This window comes from Corvus moneduloides, chromosome 3 (genome assembly GCF_009650955.1).
Source record: "Corvus moneduloides isolate bCorMon1 chromosome 3, bCorMon1.pri, whole genome shotgun sequence".
Lineage (NCBI taxonomy): Eukaryota > Metazoa > Chordata > Aves > Passeriformes > Corvidae > Corvus > Corvus moneduloides.
The window spans coordinates 33931161-33943167 of NC_045478.1; the positions used below are offsets into that span (position 1 = coordinate 33931161).

General features: G+C 37.4%; 1 protein-coding gene across 5 annotated transcripts in view; it reads right to left on the minus strand.

The window, feature by feature from the left end:
* The window catches only part of COL12A1 (collagen type XII alpha 1 chain), a 101612-nt gene that overhangs the window by 69485 nt on the left and 20120 nt on the right, over positions 1 to 12007 (minus strand). For 4 of the 5 annotated variants that reach the window (XM_032104833.1, XM_032104832.1, XM_032104835.1 and 1 more), the window contains exons 12-13: positions 11123 to 11395; positions 9922 to 10194 (exon numbers count right to left, since the gene is read on the minus strand). The exons of the other annotated variant lie outside the window; for it this stretch is intronic. In XM_032104833.1, coding sequence (XP_031960724.1) covers positions 9922 to 10194; positions 11123 to 11395 — 546 coding nt within the window. The remainder of the gene's footprint in view (positions 1 to 9921; positions 10195 to 11122; positions 11396 to 12007) is intronic. 5 annotated transcript variants of the gene reach the window in all.

Genomic DNA, 12007 nt, shown 5'->3' on the forward strand with positions numbered 1-12007 from the left:
CCTCACTGATAAAAATATATCCCTATACTAATCCATAGCAGCCCCAGGACCAGTACCAAAATTCTTTGAACACAGAGGAATTCAATACTTATCCAATTTCCACTACTTAGTCTCATTGCAAGAACAGACCTCACTACATTCAGAAGGCTGAAGCAGTTTCAGGCTGAGCAACAAGTTGCTCAGAGTGATATGCTGAGTTTTTACTTTTCATATTCATTCGTCTTTTACTTCCACCAAAATCTGCAACATTTCCAGACACAATCCCACTGGAGCAGACAAGATTATCTGTAGAAAGTTTTGGTTTAGAAACATCTCATTGCCAGTGCAATTTCATTAAAAGTGAGTCAACTAATCCCACTTGGCTTAATGATGAATAGAAATTAACATCAACCTATCAAAGATTCACCAGCTACGCAGAGTACAGAATCAGAGGGTACCACAACATTCATGAAGATGACTCTCAAATATAGCTAACAGAACATGTGTTGTGGGGGGTTTCTGATTTTAATCCAGTCTTAGGGCCATTCCATCAGGCTTTTCTGGAGACAGTTCTTTTTCCATCCTAACTCTGCATCAGTTCTTACAGTTGTACCCTTCAAACTGATTTTTAGCCTCACAAAGTAAATTACCACAATTTATGGCACCTTCTCTTCAAAAAAAAAAGGTTAAGATACAGAGGGTTTGGTAAAGTTCACTTATCATTTCACAACAGTGATTGCATATACTGAAAAAGTTATAGTGAAAAGGCCTGATTCAGCTCATGCTTCACGAAGTCTCACCAAATTCAGTGACTGCATTAAATGAAAGCCAGGGCAGAATCTTAACTCCAAATAACAATTTTCCTGGAAGCCTGAAGAAAAGATTTGCCTTCAAAAGTAAATTACACCAATTTTTCTGTCTGCTCTTAAGCTCCTACTCTCAAATCTTGGCTTTTTCATACAATAAAAAAAATATTAAAGCAATCCAAATGGAAAAAATATGGAAAACCTAACTTGATAGAATGCACAGATGTCTCACAAAAAACCCCTTTCTTTCCATATTTTAATGTAATATAAATATACAAGTCACTTTATTTTGGCTACTTTAAATCATGGCTCTGCCACAACATGATTTCAGTATTAAAGTATCCGCTACCACAGCACAATTTTTTGCAAGTCTACCCTTGGATACTACAGCTAATGATATATGTTGGAAATACTGCTAAAATAACTTCTTATTTAAAACCCTTATTGATTAAGTCATTATTGAGGTCATTAAATAACAGAGGAAAATAATTTGTTTGGAATGGACTATAATGAACAGCATTTACTGTAATGTTTTAGTTCTGAAAGAAATATTCTTTGGAACTAAATGTCTTTTTTATAAGGCAAGGTAAAAGAGGGAAAAGGAACTGGGATTTTTACCAAACCACTAGAACTAGATGGAAAATTTTTACTTCAAATAGTTGGAAACTGCTGACAAGACAACTTACCTACTAAGGGAAATTAGACTTTTTATATGTTACACTGCAACTGAGAACATTTCTTTAACATAACACACTAACTTGATTTGCACCTCACATGTGAGGTGGAAGTTCACTCACAGCTTTTTTCTGCTTCACTTGATCTCCCACAAGTGGGGTTTTTTTTGTTTATTATTCGGGGAACAGCTATGTTTAAGATGCAGCCCAACTGTATGTCTTAAACTATTAAGACTCCATGAAATATTATCAAAGCTGCTACACTCAGAGTCAAGAAACACATTTATGCTCCACAATAACACTGGTATAAATGTGGTCACTAGCAAATATACAATGAGACCTATGAAATATTCTTCCCTTGGATTAAAACAAAATACCTGGGTAACTTGCTTACATTTCATATACACACAAAAATCTACAACTGTAACATCTGAACACTCATTTTTCTCCTTTGGTCAATGTGTTCAGAAATGCTTATTGAGCATCCACTTTTTGTCTTCTTGTTTAAACAGGATGGATAAGGAGCATGAAGACAATGCACATCATAAGAAGGAAAAGTGCTGGCTGGCTGGGTTGCAAGTAGGTATCAAAAGACTCCAGCTTTTTCTTGACTTGAAATGGAATCTAATGTATGTTCATCACTTCATACATCGGCAAACAAGGATGGAGTTGGATTTTTAAAATTATTCCGTAACAGTCGTGAGGTCCTATGATGCTCTGGAGCACCAAACCAGCTGGTGTAAGCACAGCTGTAAGCCATAGTGAGTGCATACGCCGGAAAACAAAGCGCTTGCATGGACAGGTCAAACCCCTGCCTGGGAGAGCAAGCAAGTCACCAGCGTCAGGCTGTCAGATCCACTTTGACAGTTTTTAGCTCAGAGAACTTTTCACTCCCTACAGTCCCTTGTACATCTCTATCGCTTAGAGCAGACACACTCTCAAAAATCCACTTCATGACTTTCAGTCAGGTGCTTTTATACCCTCTTCTGGACTTCTGAAATGTCCAGTTTCCATATTAAGTTTTTCCACTGTAGTGTGCCAGAGACACAATATGATATTAAAGCAGTTTCCCTCTGTCCACTTGGCTTACTTTCCATAGCTCTCCAGCAATCACTGTTGTTATTGAACACAAGACTGAATCAGCTAAAATTAAAATGTTGACATTCATAAAAATCAAATGTCCTTATTCAAATGGCCTTTCCCCTCAGAGACATTTACACAATTCCAGCTCATCTCTGTGGGATTTTTACATGCAATTTGGGCCCAAAGTTTAAACAGCTTTCTGTATGTATTTTTTAAAGCAAGGTTTCAAAATCAATCTGCAGTGGTAAATTTTGTGCAAAGCCATGTTTCATTTAAGTTAAACATAGGATTTCTGTAAGCCAGCATCCTAAAATGTCAGAATCAACTAAATAAGCCTTCACTTGCAGTGGCATATACCAAAATGTTCTGGCCTGAGTCCTGCCTTGTTTACAATAGGCAAAAATCAGGAGTATCCCATTGTGTCAGCAGGATACAGCCAAGGATCCAAGTGTATGCATCAGATGAGATGACAGCAGAATCACTTCAGTGTTACTCTAATGGTCAAACTCTCCTCAGCATTGGAGGAAGCAGTCACTTGGGTGGGCCGATATCCCTCCCTCCAAGCCATAAAGTGGTTAGAAACCAGCCCTCAGGCAAGTAGAGAGGGGATGTGGGCATGGTGCGGGGGATAGCCAAAGACTTACTACGCAGAGGTATCCTCACATGTCCCCATTAGAGCAGATTTCTTCTCTTCTGCAGAAAGGCAAGAAGATGCCAACCAGGAGACTTCTAACCTAAAACAGGGGGACTTTGGCCAGAGAACTCCTGAGTCCCTGATCTAGGATAATGCCAATAGGTGTTCACATTCAGTCCCTTTAATATTCCATCTGTGTTTTCCAAGTTATTCAGTTAACACTGTGTAGAAATATCTTATTATTCACTCAACCTTCCCTCTTGGGTCTTTTTTCTGATACGTATTTCATTTCCTAGATAAAACTAAGATAATTTTCCACAGATTACCAAGTCAGTTTCAAATGTCACACTCAAAAATCTTGGAATGTATAATTTTAAAAACACATGATACAGCATTAAATCTCCTGAGGACACTGAGTCCTTGTTTCTGTCAGGATGGAAGCAGCACTACACAGTCTGACCATTACGTAAAGTCGCTGTGATATGCTAAAAACCTCATTGTAAGAAAATGTCATTTGAATTTGTATTATTCTGCCTGTAGGAGGTCATTCATTTCTAAAGCATTCTTATGTTACTACAGAAACAGCGAAAAGGAATCATTTATTTACCAAAGTACTGCTATCCATTTTCTGACCAAAAAAGAGCCCACCTCCAAAATCCCCAAACCTAAACTATAAGAAACATATACATCAGAAAATCACTTCAAACTGAAAATGACACAGTCATAACAACTTTTTTTTCATATATTGCTTTAGTACAGCTTAATTCTCTCAACACAAATAGCTACTCCTCAAACAGGATGGAAGGTTTGGGCCCTGTATCACCGAAACAAAGATTCTCTTCCTAAAGCAGAAGACACAATGACATAATTATCTCTCAGATTTATCTCCTGAATGTAATACAATATGCCTCTTTTTGCTTATTCTATAAAGCACAAAGATAAGAAACAAAATGGGCTGACACCTCTGCTAATGGAGACCAGCAACCTCATATATGTCAAAATAACTTTGTCCTTTTTTACCAACAGTGTGTCTAGCCTAGGATCTTCACTGAAATAAATGGAAATACTTGGAAATTTCTCGCTGCAAGCAAGATGGAAATCTGATCACTGAATATTTTTTCTGAAAAAAAGTAAAAATAAACCACCCTTTTTTCTAAATTTCTCTGAAATTCGTATTTAAAAGTGTAATGACTTCCCTGATTACAGTTACTCAAATATTCTTAAAACTTTTCTGAAAACCATATAGCTGCCAGCAAAAGGACACATAAACCAGATCTTCTGCTTTCAAGCTTTTTGGACATTTATTAGGATTAAGCATTTCTGTATAGATTGCTTAATCTAGCAATGAATTTGTTATTCTTTAAAACAACTGCAAATTATGAAAGTTAATCTGTTTAGCAGCTAATGTACAGTATGTTCTTTTCATCTGACAGCATGCATTTGGGCAGAAAATCAAACTCTTGCCAGACTTAAAACCACTTCTCTTATTAAAAAACAGATTAGAAAAACAGTAGCTCTCACAAACTGCTCGCTGTCTGCTGCATTTAGACTCACCGCTCTCTCCGTGTTTCTCACTGTACTTTATTTCTGGTGTATGATGTCTTGGATAAAGATCATATGATCCCAAGAAATATCGAAAGCCAAATGGTTTGTTTGGCGTGTTTGGAGATGAGAGAAAGACTTTTCCCTAAGATATTCCATGGGTGTTTCTTGCTTGTTCTTCAAACTGTTATTACATAACATCAAATATAACAATTAGTGTAAATTTGTTTAGTTTCCCCAGCTGTCACAAGCCCTGTTCCACTGCAAGGCAAATGGCAGCCTGCACTGATTTAATTTACTTCAGCAGTTTCAACAACTTTGTGTGAGCTGAGGAGAATCATAGCCAAAAAAGTATGTCTGAGGAAAATTTTTCCATGGCACCTTTATAGAAGTGCTCCAACCAAAGCTGCCCAGTGATGGATCGCCATGCACTTTTGAAAGTGAGAGAATAAAAGTGGAGAGTTTTCTACAGCACATATTTTGCACATGCAGTTATATTTAAAGCAGTATGAAATATAAAGCTCCAGAATTTTCACCTCTGGATGGTACTTTATGACTGTAGACAAAATCAGCCAGTGACTGAAAGAGGTCATATAAAAGATGAGAATGCTGTAAGTTTCCTAAAATCTGGATTACTGAAGAAGGAAAGCACACTCCTTCAAGAAAGGGGCAAATACGTTGTTTCCCTTTTCCTGCTCCAAAAACACCAAAAAAGAGAAATAAATCCATTCTCTCTGAATAACCATTACCTGGTAATGGAACAGCACTCTCAGAAATGAGTCATTTTCTGATTACTCATTTGCTAAACTCTCTACACTTTGTTGTCTATGAACAGTTCATAAAATGTTGATCCTCTGGCATGTGTTTATCTTTGGGCTGGACCAGAGAGCTATGCAAACAGTTTATAAAAGAGATTATCTACAGTTACTTGGGGGAATATTTGCCATCTCTGTTTCATGCAGAGAAACAATAAGGGCAAGCGTATGCTTAGCAAAAAGAAAAACACAAGGAGAAACTGAGATTACCCAGATGGTAAATGATATCAAGTACACAGAATGATTTCTGCGTTTCTGTGGATTAATTTTCCTGCAAATCCTGAAACAAGCAAGCGACTTCAAACTGAAAAATTACCATGCAGAGCAAAGAAGAGGAAGAGGGGGCAAATTGTAACTGCTCCAAAATATTTTGGAGATAACAAACATAACTGAAGGGCCTTCAATGAATGCCTGGGCAGACATGTCTGTGTAGATCAGGTTAGAGGGGTCTAAAACTTCCTCAGGTTTTTTCCTCTCGTCTGAAGGATACTCTTGTCTTAGAGTAACTGCCCATGTGGATTCTCCTACTACATGCAGAACAAATTAAATCATTACTGAAAGCAGGAAGAATGTTTGCCTACATTCTTAATCACAGGAGACCATTTAGTTGTTCAGTAAAATTCCATAAACATCTGAGAGTTTGGATTTTTCATTTCCTGCAACTTGACTATAAGATAGTTGGAGAAGGTCCTGTATCCAGCTACTCTTTTCTCACTTTCCTATTAGTGCTGAAATGTTCTCTACACCCAAACTGATTCCTCTTAGGCTACATATCAATTCCATGAACTAGCAACTATCCCAGTTTGAAAGGCAATCTCAAGCCTAGTTCCTGATACGATGAGCAACTATGGCACCACTGACTGAATAGGTTTGGTGAGAATTCATACGGTGAAGACATCAAGTAAGCCCCATAGGGATTCCTGATACAGGAAAATACTTAAGTGCTCAGCCTTTCTGGGTTGTTGGCAATGAAAAACACACACCAAACTATTTTGTTTCTCAGACACCATGGCTCATGGAAAAACTAACTAAAATACTAAACACTTTTTTATGCTTCCTTAGCTTTTTTGTCATTACTGTTGATAAGTTTATTTCTCCAGAAGTTAAGACCTGTCATATTTCCAGCCTCAGTCAGACAAGTTATTTCAGCTACTCATTACACAGTGAAGTATTCACTTCACTGACCTGTGTAACTTTTCATCCTGGTCCAACCATATTTATTTTAGTTTCACAGCCAGCATGACATCTCTTTTCATGTAAATTTCTATACTGAGCTTTGAAATTTGAATGTTACCTTTCAGTTCCAAAATTGCAACCCTTTTCTTCATAATTGTCTGTGTTCAATGATTTCATTTTATCCTTCAATGAGGTAAGAGGAGACCATTTGTTTTATATGCTACAACGAATATTCTGAAATCCTTTCATACTATTAGTCAGAGAGTCTTTTAAAATATCTACCACTATGTACAAAGAGTCCTGGCTAAATTCAAGTACTTTTATTGCCCCATAAAACTTCAGATATGCTGATTACTGAAATACATGGTAGATGTTCCATGAGGAAATATGATGAATTAGACTTTTGATGCCATGCAAAAAGAAATTTGTATTTTGTTCTTTCCCTTTGATTACTCTGTAAGGACTGACATCTCTACGATGCTCTTAGTAACATTTTATCTAACCAAGAAAATTTAAGAGACAGTTTTAATATGAAGAGTAATGTTTTCTGAAGAGCACCCTGATAGGATTTTCAGATCCATCTGAATCTTCAAAGAATTTACACTTGAGACATAAAGTTATACATGTCAAAATGGTAAATAATTTTTAATTTGGTTTCCTCCCAGCTGAAGAACTGAATAAAAAGTCATTCAGTTGAGTGGTAGGATGCTCCTTTATTCATATTTATCCTGAGAAAAAATCTGTCACAGAATTTTTAAAGCAATGTTTTAATTCAGTTGCTTAGAGCAAAATTTCTTACAGGAATGCTTCTGTGACCTTTTAAGTCCAACACTCATTTTAAGCTTTGTCTGGTTGCATATAAGCCTATTCCTAAGACAGAGGCAAATATTCTTTTAAATTATTTGGCCCTTTAACCAATATTGAGAATGTTTTTCTTCTTATTAAAAATTTAGCAATGCAGAAAATCCAAATAAGAATCAGACCCCTCAAGAGGGATACAGGGCAGGGAGCACTGAAAGGACAAGTCAGTCTATACCTGAGACTGAATTCTGTTTTTCTGATGATTTTGTCAGTTTTCTGATGATTTTGTCAAATTTCTGATGATTATCTGAATCTTTTGGATTCTACTGTATTTCATTCACTGCTCTCTCTAGGATGTGTTTTAACTGAAGCTCTAGGCAGTGCCCTAAAAGACTTTTCTTTTGCTCAAGTTTTATGTTAGGATAAAAAGCTAAGCTTACTTTATGAATTTGAAACAAACTTGATCTCTCCACATCTCAATGTTAATAAAGGAGCTCTTCTAAGTTTACTGCAAATATAGTCAATGAAAATGTTTCCACCCAATGTAAACAGTTAACTTGGTCAACCCTGTACTAAAATTTAAGGTATGTCCCTAAGGAAGTGAACAATTCAGTCTGTTTAAAAGTGAGACAGAGGCCTCTCTAGATTTGCAAAGGAAGCCTGAGGCATTCCTCTATCCACTGATAGCACAGAGAAAAATGATGCAGGGCTGTCAGGTTCCTACATCTACTTGGGATCCAGTCTGTTTTTGCTCTGAGAGTGAAATTTGCATTCCTGGATAGACAGTGGCTCATGTTCAGTGGAAAGAATAAAGGAGACTCTTGCCCAGTATACTCCGCTGTTTTGGGAACCTGCTGGGGTGTGGAGATGAATTCAAACCCTCCCACACAGGGCAAAGTCTACATTTTCACCCTCCCTCTTCCTTCCAAAAAAGTCTTAGACCTAGGAAGTGGCAGCACCACCACCAACAGGGAAGTTCATTAGGTCCTGATCATCTCTGGCTTTTCTGGAGGATATGGGCAGAATATTGATACCTGATCTCATTTACCTGGATCTCAGCAATGTTCTAGGCAGGAGACAGGCTCTTTTCTCCTACAAAAGGAGCCTTTTGGACTTTGCATGGGTAGAGAAAGCAAGGAAGTTAGGAAACTTTCAGTATGATATCCAAGGTGCCTGATTCTCTGATGGCTGCATCCTGTCTCAGTGTAAGCAGGTCTTAGGTAGTGGGACAAGCAGGCATTTGGTGTCTAGAGCTCTCACTTACTCCTTGTATAGTCAGTGGACACAGAAATGCTCATTTGAAGGAAAAATGAGATCTCAGATGGACTATCTGCCTACTGGAAATATTTGCCTTTCTTCATCAACTGCAGAAGAATCCTAGAGAATCCATGCTGCAAATGGCAGTGTTCAAACAAGTGCCTAAATTTTAGTAGGAAGAATTCAGCACATTGGTGAATCATTGGAACTGATTTTTTCAATATTTTATTTGACATTTTCCTATTTAAAATAGGTTTTCTGGATTGTTTCCCAACCTATGTCATAAACAAAAAGCTAAATTTATGGAGAAACTGAGAATCAAGTATATTCCTACTGTAACTTGATTAGCAACAATGGACAAGTCTTAATTCCACATAATTCATCCATAAGATGTTTTCAAGTGTGGTGCCTACACAGCTATAGTACCAGATTTCAGCAGTACATCCCTGGCCAGAGTCACCTTCCTTTCAAGGCCTACGAAGCAGCTTTCCCTATCCTCTGACAGTCTACAGATGACACTGAGAATGCTCACAGAGAATTAGTCTGGAAAATTCTCTGCTCAAAGTCAGAGAAAGAGCAGCCTCCCCTCCTTGTAAGAAAATCTTTGGGTCTGACTTATGCTTTTGCCAGCATTCTGTTTATGCTCAGCTCCAGGCTCTTAGTTAGAAGTGGGATTTGACCCATTATCTGTAGGCCTAAGACTATGTGTTTTTTCTCTGATGCAAAAATGGCCCCTGAACATCTTTCAGTCTCAGTACTGTAGAAATGCTGCAAATTTTCAAATGGATGAGATACTTTAACCTCATTAATTAATCCTGTTACATTAAGAACAATATGCCACTAAAACTACTTGGAAGATGATGATTAGACAAAATATTTAATGGAGGCTGGTGTGGAAGTACAGTCAGTTTTGGCTGGTGTTTCTGGCAGTAGCTTTTTCAAGAGACACAGAGTCCCCTCCACAACCAGTGATTTAACCCACTTTTTTCTTTGAGAACACTAGGTTTGGAAAGCCCATATAAAGTAGGAGAGTGTCTTTGTGTCTATTTTTCATTCACATATTTACTACTACAGAAAACTTGGGAAGACACTTTAAGACACCATAAACACCAGTCAGACAATGAATGACTGCACAAAAAACAATAAATAATTACCTTCAAGTGTTTCTCCCTCTCCGGAAAGGGCGTCTCCTGCTCCAGAGGCATACAAGGCAGACACAGTCAGTGTATATCTAGTGGCTTGGTCCAAGCCTTTCAGCACTTTAGAGGTGGTGTCACCTTTCACAGTCACTTCCTTAGTTTCACCTCCTGTGACTGGAGTGTACGTTATAAAGTACTGTTGCACCTTGCCAGGAGCAGCACTCCAAGACAGCTTCATTGTTGATGTCGTAGCATCAGAAACTCTCAAATTTCTTGGATTTCCTCGGACTGCACATGTCAAAAGATTTTGGAAACAAGTTGAAGCAAGCCTAATTTCTTGGTTTATCTGTTAGGTTACCACTACATAGGGTTTTATGCTAAAAAATAATTCCTCAGTATGCTGCACCAATGCTGCTACAGTGTACCCTTAGTGTAATCAGGACTGTACAATCCTATCCCCACCCTCCTTAGGTAAAAATGCCCAATAAAATCAACTTAATTTTTTTTCCCTGTTAAAGCAGGCTCAGTCCTGGAGCACTTATACATACTAGCACCTAAGGATATGCTCAGATTCAACAAAGATCCATGTTGAAGTCACTGTCTTCAGAATCAAGTCAAAGATGACAAATGATATGTGAAATTAACATGTTTTGGTTTACTAAAGAGGTCTTTTTGATGGTAACTTTCATGGGCCAGTGAAATTTCAACAATGATCAGGACATTCGTACTCTCTGTACTCTCTGGATTTAGTTAAATAAGGCACGATACATGTTAAAGGATCATGCATTTTCACATACGTTAAATCTACAGTGATAACTTGAGAAAATGAAATGTTTCATCAATTCCTTGCTAAACATTCAGCACAAAGTGCAAGCAGGGTCCGAATTTGCTCAAAAGGTATATAAGGTATATAATTTATATCATTGACCATATGAAGAATCATGGGGACAATTAATTAAAACATTCGAGTAGATTCTTCGCCCAATTTACCTTGCCATATCAGGTTCAAGATACTGTATTTTAAAATTAAATATTGCAATTTTGATAAATTCTATTGTCTCAAGTTATCTCTTAGCTAGGCTTGGGCAATGTTATAACTGTGTTCATCTAGGATGATACATATGGACTGTATGGTTTATTCTCTTTTCAGTATGAATATGTCAACATGCAACAAGTTTTTCTCATGCTTACTGTGTTAACAGCATTGATCATGTACCTTCATCAGTTTTTGCATATCCATTCAATGAATTCCCAGGCCCAGACTGATACTCAGGAATAACAGACACTTCATATCTTGTATCTTGGATCAAATTCTGCAGAGTAGTTGATCTATCATTTGCTGAGACAGTCACTTGTCTCCTTTCTCCTCCAGTAAGTGGTCTATAAACAAGCCTGTACCGTAGGACATTTCCTGGAGCTGGAGTCCAACCAACTACAAAGCTATCAGTAGTTTCATCTGTTATCCTTAAGTTTCGAGGAGCACCTTTAACTACAAAGAATATACACATGTCAGTTGTAAATATTTGCCTTTAGTGAAGCAGTATCCAAAGCAAAACCAAGCCAACCATTCTGTTAGCTCATCCAGTTTTACCAAAACTGCTTATATTGCCCTCCCATTGCTTTAGGATACACATGCCTTTAGTCATTTCTGAAAATTTAGGGTCAGAGTTACATTCAGCAATGGAACAAAGTTGTCCCCAAAAGTACATTCATCCCAGTTTATACAACTGCTTCTGAAACTTAAGACAGTCTGACTGTGTTTAGCGGTAACAGTAGAACTGAACTGTGTAAAGAAACATTTGGGCATAGTGAGGAAACTTCTTAACAAAACAAATAGTATAATTTTCCTTGCTGTGGCCATTTGCTTCTGCACCACTTCCATTTACAGGTGTTTGTCAGATACACCTGACTACATACAGGCAGCTATCCTATTTGAAAGAACAAACAAAGAAAAACAAAAAAAAAACCCCACCAAACCAATTCTATTTCTTTGACTATTTCAAACCAAAAATATATTAATTGCAATATGAGTTGCATCTAATGTTTAAAGAAGGTTTCTGAATTTAGTCTCTAACTCAAAGAAATAGTTTTTTATCCTAGA